The following is an 18,189-nucleotide window of genomic DNA, read 5'->3' as shown; positions in this document are numbered from 1 at the left end:
GTGGGACCGAATCCCAGGTCTCCAGGATCACGCCCTGGGCCAAAGGCAGGCGCCAAACCGCTGAGCCACCCGGGCTGCCCGCACGGTTCATTTAAAGCTGACTTTTCCACACTTACACACAAGGACTCTTCACACAAACTAATAGTTTTTTAATCTCACAAAGTCAAAGTCTTCTGCACCAGCCCTGTGCTCCAAAGCAGTGGTGACAGTCCGTCTGCCATCCCTACGCCTACGCCTATCCCCCTCAACCTTCCACACACCTACACGCTCACAGGGCCCAACTCACAAGGCAGGCAAGGCAGAGAGCAAACCATTCTCAACGTAAACAAGCGTGCCTCCTGCAAGAACACTTCTTACCCACCCTACCCTAATGGTCAGTGCTGCAGACAGCAACCACCACGAAGATCAGGAGCATTATCAACCAACAACTATAGATGTGAGATTAACTTTTCAGATCTCAAATTCAAAACAAAAGCAAACAACAATTACAACAACAACAAAAGCAAACAAAATAAGCCAGAGGAAGCCAGTACGTAAACCAATCCCATGCTCATGGCAAAACACCACCACCTCCTTACAACCCCTCAAGTATTTTTGAGCACCTATGATACTGTGGGTAGAGATGAACGACGTTGCTCTTAAAACTCATGGTCTAGGGGCACCTGGGTGGCTCAGTGGTTGAGCATCTGCCTTTGGCTCAGGTCGTGATCCCGTAGTCCTGGGATGGAGTCCCGCAACAGGCTCCCCGCAGGGAGCCTGCTTCCCTCTGCCTATGTCTCTGCCTGCCTCCGTGTGTGTCTCTCATGAATAAATAAAATCTTTTGGGAAAGAAAAAAAAAAACCTCATAGTCTACTGGAAAGACAAACAGTGTACAGCAACACTCGGTGCCGCAGGGAGGAAAACACAGAATAGGAACCTCAGTTCAGATTGCAGGGGCTGCCAGACACTTCCTTGGACTTTGAAGTGACCAAACGGAAGAGGAGGGGACAGCATGTGGAGCAGGAGCAGCAACATGTCCAGAGGTGCAGAGGTGAGCGCTCGGAGACCTGGGTACAGGAAGGAACTGACAATGAGTTTGGGGGACGACAGGATGGCATAGGGAGGGCGGCCCTCCCTATGGAGGGAAGGAAAGGCTGGAGAGATTATGCTGGAAGGCTGGGGGGTGAGGCCAGGGAGGGCGGCAGTGCCAACGACAAGACCCAAGACAGCAGGTGAAGGAGAATCACCAAGAATTTTAGGGGATTGACAGGTTTGACCACACTTGCTTTTTTTTTTTTTTTTTTCAAAAGATTGTTCTGCTCTAACAGCAATATGGGGAATGTTTTGAAAAAGGGCCAGACTGGGGCACCCGGGTGGCTCAGTGGCTGAGGGTCTGCTTTCGGCTCAGGGCATGATCCCGGGGTCCCGGGATCGAGTCCCACATCGCGCTCCCGGTAGGGAGTGTGCTTCTCCCTCTACCTGTGTCTCTGCCTCTTTCTCTGTGTCTCTCATGAATAAATAAATTAAGTCTTAAAAAAAAAAAAGAAAAAAGGTCCAGACTGGCAGCTGGGAAATCAGTCAGTGGAGAGTTATCAAGGCAAGAAATGATGGATGCTGGGAAGAGAGGTTCATTTCAGGAGAAAGCGGACTTGACCGGACCCCAGCGGCGCCTGGATGGATGAGGGAGGATGGAGGAGCGCTGGCTGGATGCCAGGTTTCGGTGCCATGCCTTTGGGTGGAGAGAAAACACAGACGGCACAGGTCTGTGGACAGACCAGGGGAGTTAATAGGACCACCAGATGAATGGACAAGGAGGAAAGGATTCAGGACAAGAAGGAACGTGGGGAATCATCAAGAGATGGAGGATCCAGAGACGAAGCCAGAGAAAACCACCAACCCAAGCAGGGGGTCCGGAGGCACAACACATTCACAGGTAGACAAAAAACCCAGCAAGAGGGCTGGGAAAGAACAGGGAGACAGAAGGCCAGCCAAGAGCGGGGAGGTAAAGAAAGTTCCCTGGAGGCAGTGGTCATTGTCAAATGTTACAGCAAAGTAAGATCTTTATCAACAGCTTTAACAGGACCTGGGGACCAGAGAACTACTGGTGACGGTGGCAAGAAAGGCCTTACCACAGCCATTCATAGGCTCCCACTCCTCTTACTGACTACACTACTCACATGGCCCTTGTCGAGCGTGAGAATCAGAAAAAGTCCCTTCTGTGCACAAGGCTAAGGGTCCAGAGGTAGACAGCCTGCGATCCAGGACCCGGGAACCCAGAAGTCACAGATCTGCAGCCAACCACAATGTAGGAGGATGGATGCTTCCAGAAAGTAAGGAGAAGCTATTTAGTTGGGTTTGGCAGATACTTATTAAACACCCACCACATGCTCAGGCACTAAGCTAGGCCCTGGGTTGGCAGAGATGAGTCAGACCTGGACGTGTAAGCTCCATGAGGTCAAGAGCTTCATCTGCTGCACTCCTGTTCTCCCAGCACCTAGCAGGGTGCTTGGCACTTGGTAAGAAATCAAGTGAGCATTTACCGGATGAACACGTGAATGGAAGACATGACCTGTTCTTTCAGGGACAAGCAAGGGTAAAAGCTTTATTGGTGTTTTTTTTTAAGCTTTATTTATTTATTTTAAAGACAGTGTGTGTGAGAGAGAAAGCAAACGGGGAGGGGCAGAAGGAGAGAATCCTCAAGCAGAATCCCTGCTGAGCATAGAACCTGACGTGGGACTCGATCCCAGGACCGTGAGGTCACGACCTGAGCTGAAACCAAGAGCCAGATGCTCAACCGACTGAGCCACCCTGGCACCCCCGAGGGTAAAAGTTTTAGGAGACACTGGGATCTGGATTTGAGAAGCCATCTCTAGGCAAATGATGATTGAAGTTTTTATGATGTATTTTCTGTACAAGACCAAGTTCCTAGAGCCACACAAGTCTTGGTAACCCTACAGCCATAAAACCTACCTTGTCTCTACTAAGTCAACAAACCGCTGACAGAAGGGGCAGTGACGGCAGTAATGACAATGGGCTGGCTCCCTGTGGTGCTGGTCACACTCTACTCCTCGGTGAGCACTTCCACAGGTGTTCGCTTTGGGATCCTTCACTGAACCCTACACATAAAATCTGTGCATTTTCCCACAGGTTCTATTTTTAATTAGGAGGGTTTTTTTTTCTTTCTTTATAAAAAACTATTTTATTTGAGAGAGAGTTCACAAGCAGGGGGGGGAGAGCAGAGGGGGAGCAGACTCCCCACTGAGCAGGGAGCCAGAGGCGGGGCTCCATCCCAGGACCCTGAGATCATGACCTGAGGGGTAGACACTTACCCGACTGAGGCACCCAGGTGCCCAGGAGGGTTTTTATTTTGTTTTATTTTTTTTAATTTATTTATGATAGGTACACAGTGAGAGAGAGAGGCAGAGACACAGACAGAGGGAGAAGCAGGCTCCATGCACCGGGAGCCCGATGTGGGATTCGATCCCAGGTCTCCAGGATCACGCCCTGGGCCAAAGGCAGGCGCCAAACCGCTGCGCCACCCAGGGATCCCCCCAGGAGGGTTTTTAAAAAGGAATGTTAGTAAGCTGCTCTTTCTTCCCCTCACCACCCATTAGAAAACAAGTCCACTTCACTCTTTTCAAGAAAAAGGTCCAACTTGACAACTTCAGAGAAGGACCAATAAGAGAAGAGACGCGGGAAGGGCAGCCCACGGCAGGGAGTGGGCAGTGGCTGACTAGCTGCGGCCTTCTCAGCAGAGAAGGGCCACTGCCTCGAGCAAGTAACATCACGTGAGTAAGTGGGAATCAAACTGTCCTAACAGGTTGTCCTCGCTCTCAGTGGCACCACACCTGGCCAGCACAGGGCCCGGAGGCTGGGCTGCTGGGGATCAGCCAGCCAGGTGGCTGGCACACCTGCCCAGAGCACAAACGCTGGTCCCGCCCACAGCAGAAGTGTCACGGTGGAGAAACTTCTGCGTGCCTTTTGTGACTGTGTCCTACCAGCAACTCTCCACAATGGACATTATCTGCTCTTCACAGATGTAGAAAGGGTTCAGAAGAACCATTAAAAGTGGTCGAGATGGGTCAGGGGGTGGGTGGGGAACGCCTGGGTGGCTCAGTCGGTTGAGCACCTGCCTTCGGCTCAGGTCATGATCTTGGGGTCCTGGGATTGAGCCCTGCACTGGACTCCCTGCTCAGTGGGGAGCCTGCTTCTCCCCCTCCCTCTGCCTGCTGCTCCCCCTGCTCTGTCAAATAATTAAAATCTTTAGGGAAAAAAAATGGTCAAGGTGGGATGTGAACACAAGTGTGGCTGACTCCAAAGCCCATGTTTGTTCCACCCCATCAAGCTGTCTGGACTTAGAGCAAGAAAGCACTTTCCAGAAGAAACCAGGAAGTTGTACTCCAATCCTTGCTTGAAGCAGAGACCTCATAAAGCCTCAATTCTATCATACCATGAAGACCTTAAACCCCACAAACACTCACAGAAGCAGCCTCGTGGCAGGCCTGGGATTTAGCTCTTCTTAGAGGACACATCCACAACACAAGCTTTTCCACATCAAGCATGACCTCTCCTGATGATGGCCTCCAGAAGCCAAGGGGCCCATCCAGCGTGCACACAGGCTTGTGTCCTTCATGGTGAGCCACGGAGAGCCCCGCTGCTTGCATTTCCCTCCAGGAGAGTGAGTATTCACTGCCTCTCTCGTTCAAATACTCTTGAGTTCAATACTATGTGTCAAATACTATTCTATTCTGTTTTCAAATATTTACTCTCTACCAAGGAAGTGGTGAAAAATAAAACCATGACTAGTCAAAATATGCCACACAAGAGAAACACATCCTCAGAAGCCCCCACAGAGACAAAAGGCAGTTCTGCCACACCTGCTTCAATAAATGTCTACTGATTCCAGGGCACCTGTTGGCACAGATGCCAACCCATGAGCCACACAGATGGGGCAGGCCACCCCTGGTCCCCTGGGTATAGCCCTGGGCTCTGAGTTCTATTCCTGTTCAGAACTACTTCTTATTTAAAAAAAAAAAAAAAAGGAACTACTTATTACCAATCCTATCATGAGTTCATTTCAACAGTAAAGACCGTAACGACTCCAGTTTACAGTGTTTGCATTTCTTTTGTCAAAAAAGGAAAATATTTTCAACAGCAGCATCTCACATCTTAACACTGCAGTGTTACAAAAGAAACTAAAGCTTATAGTACGTGTAATTATATATCATCTGTGTGAATGAAAGGAAGAACATTAATAATCCTAATGGACCAATAGCTTTGGAAAATGTCTTTGTCATGTCAAATCTCTACAACTTAACAAGGATATACTCTCTTCTGCACAAGACGCACTGAACTCAGAAGAACCTAAAAAGCTACAATGTCCCCAACCGTAGTTCTGCTCAGTGCTTTCCCGGCTCCAATCCAAGCTACAGAAGGTCTATTCAGACTCATGCAAGCTGCCCCCAAGTACAGACAGCTTTTCTCCAAAGATGATAGATCGATCTTCCCCTAAGATAGGGAAGATAATCATGTTGGTTTAAGATCTACTCGTCTAGCATCTCTTGAGTTAAAGACCAAATTCATATTAACAAGCACCTAATCAAATAAAATAGGCAACATCTGTAATAAGAATTTGATAAGACGTAATGGTTACCCTCCAGATGATTTCATATTTTAAAAAATGCACCATTAAACAGGCACCACCTAAGCCACCTAGCATATACGCCTACACTGAGCTCTGGGATTGACCTTGTGCCAGTAATCCTACCCAGGTAAAGGGACCCCAAGAAGTACAAATATAAACAGCCATGGGACTGCGGTCCACATCTCCCCACAACCCGCCAAAGCAACCAGGTTTAAATGCTGTAAACCGTATTATTAGAAGAGAAAACTGAGCAAAGAAGTAATGCATTCTAAAAAAAAAAAAAAAAAGAGAGAAGTAACGCATTCTTCAACCACTTATTCAACAAATAATTGAGGGCCTAGGGATCCCTGGGTGGTGCAGCGGTTTAGCACCTGCCTTTGGCCCAGGGCACGATCCTGGAGACCCGGGATCGAGTCCCACATTGGGCTCCCGGTGCATGGAGCCTGCTTCTCTCTCTGCCTGTGTGTGTCTCTGCCTCTCTCTCTCTCTCTCTCTGTGTGTGACTATCATAAATAAATAAAAATTAGGGATCCCTGGGTGGCACAGCGGTTTGGCACCTGCCTTTGGCCCAGGGCGCATCCTGGAGACCCGGGATCGAATCCCACGTTGGGCTCCCGGTGCATGGAGCCTGCTTCTCCCTCTGCCTGTGTCTCTGCCTCTCTCTCTGTGTCTCTCATGAATAAATAAAAATCTTTAAAAAAAAAAATTTAAAAAAATAATTGAGGGCCTATAGTGTGCAATCTTTATTTTTTAAAAGATTTTATATATTTACTTATTTGAGAGAGTGTGAGAGAGAGCACAGCGGGAGGGAGGGAGGGAGGGAGAGAGAATCTGATGCAGATTCCACACTGAACACAGAGCCCAACACGGGGCTTGAACCCACGACCGTGAGATCAGGACCTGAGCCGAAACCAAGAATTGGACACTCAACCACCTGAGCCACCCAGGTGCCCCTGCGATTTTAAACAATGTGACCATAAGGAGGTGAGAGAGCCAACCATACTGATACCTATCTGAGGGAAGTGCTAACCTAGCAGAAGAAACAGCCAGTGCAAAGCCATCTTGGGGAACCTGCGGATCTTTGCAGGGACTTTGGGTTCTCTACTGGGAGTAAAATGGGAGGGAAGTCACTGCAAGGTTTTAAGAAGAACAGGGAAATTATTATCCAACCTTCATTTGAACAGGATCCCTCTGGCCACTGTGAGGAGAGTAGAATGCCCAAGGACAGAGGCGGGAGAGGGAGAGGAGCCTGGATACTATGGCAATGACCCAACTCTGAGATGCTGGTGGCTTGGATGGGGGCTTGAAGCAGTGGAGGTGAGTAGGGGCCGACGGAGGACGTGCCATGATACCAAAGTGTTGGTAGAACCAACAAGACCTCTTCGTGGACTGGATACAAATGAAAGAGTAGTTAAGAATGACTCCAAGGTTGAGGTCTGAGCACCCAGAAGGATGGAGTCATCAGCAGCCGAGATGGGAAAGAGTGCAGGGTGAACACACATGAGGGTAAGATCAGGAGTTAAATACTGGTCATCCTGAGACTCCTGCTGAGATCCCAAGAGAAAATGGCAAGGGTTTTTGAGAAAGAGGTCCTTAATATTGGGCTATTTTACAAATATTTGTTGAGGACCTACCTAGACTTTTCAGCTCACATGTTAGCCTTGAGAAAGAGTGAGGAAAAACAAAGCCTCCCATGTCTCCCCTGCTGTGACTCAGTCAGGAGAGAAGGGCAGACTCAAGGAGCAAGGGCATCACAGGGTGGGGGAAATCCTATGGCTGCGGTCTGTTGGGATGCTTTAGCAACATAGAAGAGGGACACCCAAGCACGCCTGGAGGACTTGCCAAGAGAGGCCATGATAGAACACGCACAGAAAGATGGGCAGGCGTTACCCAGATAAGGAAAAGGAAGGTAGGTGGAAGCTAGGAAAAGCAGCAACATCTATGAGAGTAAGATACGGGGTCCCAGGATCTATGAGAAACCCGGTTAATAGCCAGTTGAAGTGAACGTTGGCACGGGACAGGGTTAACAGCCTTTTAGGACCCCACCAAAAGATCACAAATGCCAACTGCAGGTGCAGATGGGAGAAGTACATGGTGTGTGTGAGCCATGGTAAGAAAACAATTCTAGAACACTTGCGGCTAGCCACAGAATTGAGAAATGTTAAAGCATGAAAGGAGCCTCTCCTGTGGATGCACATACAGATAGCTAGTAAGTACTGGCAAAGCTAGGCTGGAAGCCACATCCCCTAAATTAATGGCCACATGAAGGGGCAAGGTGAAATAATAGCACTGATACGAAAAAGTGAATGGCTAATGACGTCACAAAATCCTCTCACAAATCTGAAGGTCTCCAGCTTTCTGCTTTTGACAAAATTACAGGAGGTGAGCAGCAAGCTGGTTGATTCATAAAAATATTCTGGGTTCTGACACATATTTTGAAAGGTAAAAACTGAGTGACCTTGATATAACAAAAGCCCTTCTGCTCCCATCTACTTATGCCAACAGGGCTTCTCAAAGTTTCTAACTACACAAGAGAAAAATCTTATTCTAGCATTAAGTAGTAATAATCCACCAATTCAAGACATACTTGTGAGGGGGGGAAGCTCCATCTATCCCATCAAGTTGCCTTCCAACCAAAGTCTACTTTTTATGTTTAAGTATTTATCAAAATGTTTATCTACTTGTTTTGATTACCCTGTGACAACAGCCACAGTAATAGAATCCAAAATAAATTAACACCAAAGAGACAATAGGAAATAAAATCATTCCTATGTACAGGTACGTTTTTGTTGCATAAGAATGATAGAATGATCAATAAAAGGTTTTCTTTTTTTTTTTAAGATTTTTATTTATTCATTCATGAGAGAGACAGAGAGAGAGACAGGCAGAGACACAGGCAGAGGGAGATGCAGCCTCCATGCAGGGAGCCTGACGTGGGACTAGATCCCGGTACTCCAGGATCACGCCCTGAGCTGAAGGCAGGCGCTAAACCGCTAAGCCACCCACCCAGGGATCCCCAATAAAAGATTTTCAAGCATAAAAATAGATGAGCTTAAGTTACTATGTTGTGGGGAAAGTGGAATTGAAATGTGATTTCAAGGAGGAAAAAAAAATTAAGCTTTCTGGCTCAAATTACGAGCTTATTCATGTATTTTTTTAATGGATGACAATAGGCCAAATTATTACAGTATTTAGAACCCACTAGATACACTTAAAAGAATGAAACAATTATTGTTTCAGAATGTCAGTATGTACAATATATCAGGATATATCCTTTGCTACTCTTTAGCCATGATGAAAAACACTTACATCAAAAATAGAGGGGTGGGTGGCTCAGTGGGTTAAGTGTCTGCCTTCGGCTCAGGTCATCATCCCAGGGTCCTGGACTGAGCCCTGCTCAGCAGAGAGTCTGCTTCTCCCTCCCCCTCTGCCCCTCTACCTGCTTCTGCTCTCTCTCTCTCAAATAAATAAAATCTTTAAAGAAAATAAGTAAATAAAGTTATGATTTGCTGTTTTATGTAAGAGTGAAAGAAAACAATTACATTTATTAAAGGAAGATGATCAAATTTTCTGTTAGAGATCTAAAAATGTTTCCATGGTTAAGCAACTCCGTTGCCAAAACCTATGTGTGCACCTATAAAACCTGTAGACAGAAACATGTAAAAATTTGCAAAATATTCCAAATAGTGACTTTCAGTAGAGTTTGAATCTGCTAGTTAACAAATCTTTAAATGGAGCACCCTGATTTGCAAAAACAGCTGATGGATGACAGAGGGTGAAAATTTTCTAGCTGGTTTGGGGGGATGGGACTATTGTGATTTGGGTAAACATTGCAAATGGAGAATTTCTTGCTCTTGGATCTCTTAAGGAGATGACTTTTTCAAGTATGATGGTTTTTAAATCAGGATTCAAAAGACTAAACTTAGAACCATACCTTGAGCCTCATAGTCACCAAGACTATCATCACCAAGATCATCTGAGATCCATGAATCACCACGTGTGAAACAAGATTTTTAAAAGTAAAACACTCTTGGGTGCCTGGGTGGCTCAGTCGGTTAGGCATCTCCCTTCAGTTCAGGTCACGATCTCGGGATCTTGGGATTGAGCCCCACATCCCATCGGGCTCCCCTGCTCAGTGGGGAGCCTGCTTTTCCCTCTCTCTCTGACAGGTGCTCCCCTTGCTTGTGCTCTCTCACTCTCTCTCTCAAATAAATAAATAAAGTCTTAAAAAAAAAAGTATTTTAGGGATCCCTGGGTGGCGCAGCAGTTTAGCGCCTGCCTTTGGCCCAGGGCAAGATCCTGGAGACCCGGGATCGAGTCCCACGTTGGGCTCCCGGTGCATGGAGCCTGCTTCTCCCTCTGCCTATGTCTCTGCCTCTCTCTCTCTCTCTCTGTGTGACTATCATAAATAAATAAAAATTAAAAAAAAAAGTATTTTAGCAACAATCAAAAGGTTTTATAACATTAAAGAAACCACCATTTTAAGTGTTCCATTTTACTCAGTTTTAAAATTTTTATTTGTGCTTTATGGAGATTAAACTTATGTAATTCATATATAGGTATACATGATACATTACGATAAAGAGATGGTCGGAATGCTTTAGTAAGCTGGCTAGTAAGCTGGCTTAATGATATAAATGGTTTGATGGACAAGAAACTGCACCCATGCACACAGACATGGAGAGCACATCCTCCGAGCTTTCTCACTGGTTTAAAACATTGAGACGCGCATCTCAAAGACCTCAGAGATCTTGAATAATCTAACAGCACTACCTCAGAGCCCACCAGCCAGAAAGTTCCTCAGCAGCGACACTCCTCAGTACAATGTGTCCCCAGCCCGGAACTCCCTTAAAGCAAGATTCAACAAAGAAATGAGGACACCAAGCATTAGATCTCAGCAAATGCCACAGAGGGAGCTGGAGTCGGGTGACCACAAAGAGTGAGCATCAGAAGCCACACTTCAAAGACTTGGAAGCAAGGAATGTAAGAGGAGGCAGCTGACTACAGGCACAGCTGGGAAGACGAGCAGGAGAGGAACATACTGGATGCTCAAGACGGGCTGTCACTTCTTTCTTCTACCAGGCACCGCACTAGGCGCTGGCACAGCCAACGAGAGAGTTTCCGGCAGAGCCAACGGTCTTCCTTGGGCAGGGGGAAAGCCAGGCGTGCCGGCAACACAGAGAGAGAGGGGTAGAGGGCAAGAGGCCAGCAGGGCCAGACCATGCCAGGCCTTGATGGCCGTGGCTGCCGTCTGGGATGGGAGAAAGCACACAGCACCGGCTTTGAGAAAAACAGCAAGGACCAAAGCGGTCCCACGGTTCTGGGAGCACCCAACAGAAGGAAGGTGTGGAATGAGCAGTCTGGCCAGATGGGGATGGCTGCTGAGGTCCCAGGAACAGGGGGACGGAGCCAAGGAGACGCAGGCCCACGGCACATTCCAGAGTGCTCCAAAAGCAGATGCTGAGTCACAGCCAAGCTGAGCTGAGGTGACAGCCCACACCTCTGAGGGGACTGCAGTTTCCTCTCTTGGTCTGTATTACTCATACACAGTCAGACCAACCTCTCCCAAAATACTTCAGAGGACCGCCTGCTGCCTGTGAAGACAGCTCAGAACTGACACAGATTGAGGAAAGGAGGGAAAAAAAAAAAAAAAAAAACCTGGATTCCAATCCAAGTTGTATCACTTACTAGCCACGTGACGTCAGGCAAGTCAAAAATCCTCCCAACCTCATCTTCCAAAGTTAGCCATCAATGGGGGAACGCCATCTGACTTCAAAGGGAAGAGATAATCAAACGCTTTAAAGATAAACTGGCTTGGCGGCACCCGGCTGGCTCGGTCAGAGGACTCTTGATCTCCAGGTTGTAGGTTCAAGCCTGACGTTGGGTACAGAGATTATCTCAAAAGGAAAAGAAAATTCTTAAAAAAAAAAAAAAGAAAGAAAAAGGTAAACTGGCTTGATGGTGAAAGTGGTTCAAGGAAGTTTTAACAGTAAATACTAACAGAGACTTTCTCTCAAGTATCCTCGTATCCTGACTTCTTGAAAGCACTTAATACAGTACTTCGCACAACGACATCCACTGAACAAGTACCTATTTAGTACCTACTAAAAAAATGCAAGGCTCTGGGTTTGTTTTTTTTTTTTTTTTTTAGATTTTTTAAAAAATTTATTCATGAGAGACACAGAGAGAGAAGCAGAGACACAGGCAGAGGGAGAGGCAGGCCCCACGCAGGGAGCCTGACATGGGACTCGATCCCGGGAACCCAGGATCAGGCCCCGAGCCCAAGGCAGCGCCAAACCGCCTAGCCACCCGGGCTGCCCAAAAATGTGAGGCTTTGGATAAGCAATACCAATGCATTAGGGCCCAGGGGTGAGGGTGGGGGCGCTTTTTATATTTGGGGCACTGCAACATGAATAACAGAGTTAAATATGGTTTCAATTGTGGCTTCAAATCCTAATTCAAATAGTCTTATAAATTAAATAATCAAAGAATAGGGGCACCTGGGTGGCTCAGGGGTTGAGCGTCTGCCTTCGGCTCAGGACATGATCCCGGGGTCCTAGGATGGAGGCCCACAAGGGGCTCCCTGCAGGGAGCCTGCTTCTCCCTCTGTCTGTGTCTCTGCCTCTCTCTCTGTCTCTCATGACTAAATAAATAAAATCTCTTAAATAAATAAATAAATAAATAATCAAAGAGTAATTACAAATTTTGGTCTGCCCTAACTCAGTTCAACGAACACTAAACACTAATGCTGAATCAAACACCAAAAAGGACACAAAGACACAAATATGTGAGATGCTCTTACAGAACTTCTATTATGGTGGAGGAAGTAGTCAACTACAAGGCAAAAATGCGGTGAATGCAGTTAAAACTATGGAAGCATTAGAGACAAGAAGTAATTCTAAGGAAATGAGTAACAGAGTTCCCTGGAGGAAGTATTTACAGAACTAAAGGCTTAAAAGGATTATAGGTCATGCCAGAGAAGACCCCAAGAGCAAAAGTGTAAGTGAAAGCAGTTCCACAGATGTGTCTGGGTGCATTTGGGTAGAGACAGGAAGGAAGAGGGGGAAAAATAAAGTCTGGGACCACATTTGGGGGTCAAGGGGATTTGCGCTGTGCTGAAGTATATGACCAGCAGTCTGGGCAACGGAGAGTGGCCCAAGATTTCCAGAATGGAGAGTGAGACAATGAGAGCTACAGCCACGGAGGCCCACTCTCATGGCCGCGAAGGTATAGGGTAAGAAGCTATTTTAATTGGACAAGGAAGAAGTCACAGCAAAAAGGAAAAGGGGATTGGCGCCAACTGTCATGGACATACATGCAGGTGGAGAAGTTTATACTACTTTTTTCCTCTTCCAGTTTGACTTCCTGCTTTCTAGACCTGTCCTTTCAAAGGAAAGGTTGAGAACCTGGTTTTTAACACAGATCAGAACAACTTTTTCAACCCCCTGCAATTTCAAGATGACTTTGGAACAATGACTTGCCATGCCGGACTAGCAAAGCCGACTCTAAAGTTCTAATTCATCTTTACTTCGAAGACTAAAAATATGTGATATATGGAGCCACAATTACTATTTTTGCCTTCTACATCCAAAATAATTTAGCTAAGGTACAATACTTGTACCTAGGGCAGCTACAACATTGAGACAAATTAGAGCACTCAAGAGAAGCTGAACAGGGAGTGGTTTCTTCTCATAAAGGAGGGGTTAGGGTGGGAATAATCAAGATCTACAGGGCTGGGCCCAGGGTACAAAGCAATCTACATTTCCATTTCCCTTTGGATCAAGTACTTCTGAAACCATTCCACAGCTATGTCCAAGGTAAAGGCTGTAAAACAGGTCCCCCCAACCCCCCAACCTTAGTCTTAACTTTTCCTAAGTCGATTCTGCCTTGACCAAGGAATAGCAGGGAATGAACAGCACCAGTCTAGAACCTGGGGCTTCGCTGGGAAATATGTGACCTGACTACGATGTTTTTCTCATCTATAAGTGATGAGACTAAGTGTTGGACTCCAGGGACTCTGAGGTTCCTTCGAGCTCTAAAATTGTCCTTTTTGATCCTTTTGTTTCTTCCAAATTCTATTAACAGGCACATAATAAACACCCAGGGAACACAGATCAATCTCACTTCTAGATCCTCTTGCACTACTATGTTCAGGTTTCCAAAGGAGGTCCAGCCTGTTGACACTGATCACCCTCTTTAAAACAAAACAAAACAAAACCCTGAAACTTTGAATTCCTTGCAGGAAAAGCACTAATACTAGATAAAAGAACCATGATGTTATCACAGCAGATGGACTACAATATGGAATTACAGAAGTCCGATGCTCCTTTGGACTTTTTTAAATAACAACAACAACAACAAAAATGATTAGGGCAGGGCAGCCCGGGTGGCTCAGCGGTTTCGTGATGCCTTTAGCCCCAGGTGTGATCCTGGAGACCCGGGATCGAGTCCCACGTCAGGCTCCCTGCATGGAGCCTGCTTCTCCCTCTACCTGTGTCTCTGCCTCTCTCTGTGTCTCTCATGAATATATAAATAGTAAAATCTTTAAAAAACAAAAAAAGGGAATAAATGTTACTTTAAAAAAAAAATGATTAGGGTAGCCTGGGTGGCTCAGCGGTTTAGCACCGCCTTCAGTCCAGGGCCTGATCCTGGAGACCCAGGATCGAGTCCCATGTCGGGCTCCCTGCATGGAGCCTGCTTTTCCCTCTGCAGGGAAGGTGTCTCTGCCTCTCTCTTTTTCTCTCTCTCTGTGTCCCTCATGAATAAATAAATAATATTTTTTAAAATGATTAGAATAATCTTAAACAAGGACATAGTATTTTTCAGAGCCCAAAGTGTCCAACATGTTTAATGCTGTTCCTTTTTTCTCTTCCAGTGTGACTTCTGGCTCTCTCTAGACCTGTCCTTTCAGAAGAAATATAAGAATCTGTTTTTTTGTTGTTGTTGTTTAAAAAAAAAAAAAAAAAAGAGCCTTTCTCCAGAGTTTCTCTAATCTTCTCCTTGATGAGAATCCCAGGTGGGCAGCCCTGGTGGCTCAGCGGTCTAGCACCCGCCTTCAGCCCAGGGCCTGATCCTGGAGACGGGGGATGGAGTCCCACACTGGGCTCCCTGCATGGAGCCTGCTTCTCTCTCTGCCTGTGTCTCTGCCCCTCTCTCTCTTTCATAAATAAATAAAATCTTAAAAAGTAAATAAATAAATAAAAGAATCCCAGAGACCGGGTTCCTACTCCCATCATGGCTCACGACCAGCTCCCACTTGACACATTACAGAAGTAACACTTGGGACTTGCAGTGAGTATGAACTGAGACCAGGTGATGACCAGGGAACAGATTTACTTCCCCCATCGGGGTCTCAAGTTTTCACTTCTGCGGTGCCCACACCATGTAGGCGATTGCCAAGGTCATTGTCTGTAAAAGCCACACTCCTCTGCCCTTGTGAGCCTCCCTCCCCCAGGGGGTCTGGACCTCGGGCAAATACTGGGGGGCCGACCGGGTGTCAGGCGTCGGGCTGGGAGCGCTGGGAACACAGCCACGGACGAAAAGGTCCCGCGCAACAGGCATATGCTGCGGAAAGAGGGGGCCGGGGATCACCCCGAAAGGCCAGGGAAAGCTTCTGCAAAGAACTGGGCATCGTGGGTTTGCTTTTAATTACTAGGAACGGCACCAGCAGGGAACACCTAACAATTTGGTAAAGGGGGAAAAAAAAAAAAGAGGCAGTCGGCCCGGGGCGAACGCCACATCGGCTCCTGCGCCGCGACCCCGAGCCCCGGGAGCCGGAGAGCCCACCCGCTCCACCGTCAGGAGGCTCGCGGCGGCCCCACGCCCCGCGCCCCGCGCCCCGCACCCCGCACCCCGCAGCGCGGCCCGGGAGGGGGAGCCCGCGGCGGCGGACCTCGTGGCGCGCTCCTCATGGCGCCAACGGCCTCCCCGCGCCGCGCATCCCCTCCCGGCGCCCGCGCCCCCGCGCCCCCGCGCCCCCGCGCCCCCGCGCCCAGGCCGCCACACGGGCCGCGTCCCGAGGCAGCCGCGGGCACACGGAGCCGCTGCAGGACGCCACCCGCCGCCGCGGGGAAGCCGGGGTCGCGCCACGAGCGCATCCCCCCCCCCGTCTTCTCCAGGCCTCGCCGATAAAACAAAGAGCGGCGCGGGGGCGGCGCGGGGCGGGGGCCGGACACCCAGGGGGGCCCCCTCCGCGGGGCCCGGGGCGCGTCCTCCCCGCGTGCGGGAGCCCGAGCCCGCGCAACTTTCTCCTGGAAGCCGGCCGCGGCCCCCTCGCAGCCCGGACGCCGACGTCCCCGCAGCGAGCGGGCGCCAGGATTGCCCCCTCCCCTCCCCTCCCCCTCCCCCTCCCCCTCCGTCCCGCGTCCCCGGGACGCCGCCCCGCGCGCCCCGCCCGCCCCGCCCCGGGGTCCCGGGGTCCCGGGGTCCCGGGGGAGGCGGCGCATCGGGGCCCCCGGCGCCCACCCCGCCGACCGACCCGCAAAACAATAAGCCTCCGCTTCCCCGCGGGTCGCCCCGAGGAGCCGCCCGGGACCCCGCGCGCCCCCGGAGCCCGCCGGCCGCGAGGAAGCCCGAGCGCTGGAGCGCCGCCAGGAGCGGGGGCGCGCGGGCCACGCGGCGGCCGCAGCCCCGACCGGCCCGGGCCGCAGCCCCGCAGCCCCGCCGCCCCGCCGCCCCGCCGCCCGCCCGCCGCCGTACCTTGCCGCTGGCCGTGCCCCCGCTGACGCCGATGAGGAAGGGCTCGCCGCCGCCGGGCTGCTGGTGGCTCTGCAGGGTCTGCTCGCTGTCCCCGGCCATGGCTGGCGCCGCCCCTCCTCCCGCTGCCGCCGCCGGACGCACGCTCCCCGCCCGCCCGCCCGCCCGCGCCGGGCTCCCCGCTCCCCGCGCCCCGCGCCCCGCGCCGCGCCGCTCCCCGCGCCCCGCCCGGAGCTCGGCCGTGGGGCTGCGCTTCCCGGAGGCGCCGCGAGGCTGCTCTGCCCGCAGCGGCCGGCTCGGCTCCCAGCCCAGGCGAGGTCAGCGTGATGCTGCTGCTCCAATCCGGGCGGGCAGCGCGCTGCTATTCGCCGAGGCGGAGGCGGCAGGCGGCAGGCGTCCCGGCCCCAGCCTCCGCCCCTCGCGGGCCCCGCGCCGCCGCCCGAGGTCTCCCGGAGAGGTGTGAGCCCGGCCCTCCCCGCCCCCACCCCCACCCCCCCCCCACCCCCGCCGGCTTAACCCTTTCCCCGGCGACCTCCGCCGCTGCGCCGCCCCGTTTCCAGGGGGATGCGCGGCCACGGGGGCCGCAGGCCGACGCCCCGGGTTTGGGATGCGAAATTCGAGCACTCGTGGGAGACCAAGACGAGGCAGAGAGTTCATGACATTGACCCACTATTCAGGCTAAAAACTTGTGTTTTCCCCAGATGAAAATTTTTCCCCCTCCCTTTTGCCAAAATATGTCAGACGCCGGCTTTCAATATTTCCTCTCTTGGAAACACCATCCTCCTCAGTAGGCGACTCCCTAGAGTCCTTGTCCCCAGAGAAGGGTAGTGGGAGGGGCTTATCTGAAGGGCTCACTCCCTCCAAAAGGCAAGGCCCCTTCAACCCATAGTTTGAGATCACAAATGCTGAGGTTCCTGTGGAGTTAGGATTTATGCGAACATTAAAATAGTGATGGATGCCACTTTGACCCATCAATACCTTCAAGTGAACTGGTTTTTGAGAGATGGGCATTTAGTCACTTGATTAGAAAGGCGGGATCTGCCGGTGACTCAGAGCAGCCCCCACCTTTGAAGGCAGATTTCTGCATGCACACCCATGCAGCTAGCTCCATGAGCGAGTTACATAATCTCCCTGTGCCTCAGTGTTCTCATCTGTTACATGGGAATAACAATGGCAACCCTATCCTAGGATTGTTGCATTAAATGAATTGTCTTATTCAAAGTTCTTAGAATAGCTGCTGGTACGGTCTAGGCCTTATGTAAGAGTTGGAAGAGGCCCCCTACAAAGCTGGGACCCCAAAGGGAACTTTTGTGGGGCTACACTGGGTGGAGGTAGGACTAGATAAGTAGCTTCCAGCCTCTGCCCCTGTGAACCTGCAACTGATGAACTGATGGGCACCTACAGTCTAAAAGACAGCTTACTTAGGTCAGTAGCATTTTTTCAAACTTAGTAAGTTACCTTAAATTCAGAATTTTTTTTAATTGCTAGGAAAAATTAAGAGTATTAGCACAATCTTCCTTTCACCTCTGAAATATTTCATGTCCTCATCCAAAACCAAATTCCACAGAAGCTTCTACAGGAGGCAAAGATGGAGAGAGTGGCTCCCTGGTGGTAAAGGCAGGCATTTAGGAGAGGTCAGCTAGAAGGAGGGTGTCTTGCCACATGGCTGTGGGGTGAGTGAGTTTTACATGATTCATGAGGCTGCCTCTCCTCGCCAACATCTTTTCTCCACTAAAGAGATCTAACAGTCTTCAAAGACTTTTGCAGAGCTCTTTATAGCCCAAGATAAACCCTGTTGGAATTTGGAAAACTTGATGGACCCAGAGCTAAGGGGATATCAGGTAGCTCGAGAAAGGAGAGCGGGATAAAA

General features: G+C 49.8%; 1 protein-coding gene and 1 long non-coding RNA gene across 3 annotated transcripts in view; one reads left to right on the top strand and one right to left on the bottom strand.

Annotated features, from left to right (window-relative positions):
- Window positions 1-18,189, bottom strand: part of UCK2 (uridine-cytidine kinase 2) — a 104,065-nt gene that overhangs the window by 53,531 nt on the left and 32,345 nt on the right. Inside the window, exon 1 of one of the 2 annotated variants that reach the window (XM_072814630.1) lies at window positions 16,323-16,471. The exons of the other annotated variant lie outside the window; for it this stretch is intronic. Within the exon in view, the coding sequence (XP_072670731.1) occupies window positions 16,323-16,421 (99 nt within the window). The 5' untranslated portion in view covers window positions 16,422-16,471. Of the gene's footprint in view, window positions 1-16,322; window positions 16,472-18,189 lie in introns of those variants that run through there. 2 annotated transcript variants of the gene reach the window in all.
- On the top strand, window positions 819-10,358 carry LOC140626872 (uncharacterized). Its single transcript, XR_012025867.1, has 2 exons — window positions 819-1,031; window positions 6,809-10,358. It is a non-coding gene; the product is annotated as an uncharacterized lncRNA (long non-coding RNA).

Source organism: Canis lupus, chromosome 38 (assembly GCF_048164855.1).
Source record: "Canis lupus baileyi chromosome 38, mCanLup2.hap1, whole genome shotgun sequence".
In the NCBI taxonomy this organism is placed as follows: Eukaryota; Metazoa; Chordata; class Mammalia; order Carnivora; family Canidae; genus Canis; species Canis lupus.
Note: the sequence above shows the minus strand (reverse complement) of the source record. Positions and strands in the feature narration are given on the sequence as shown.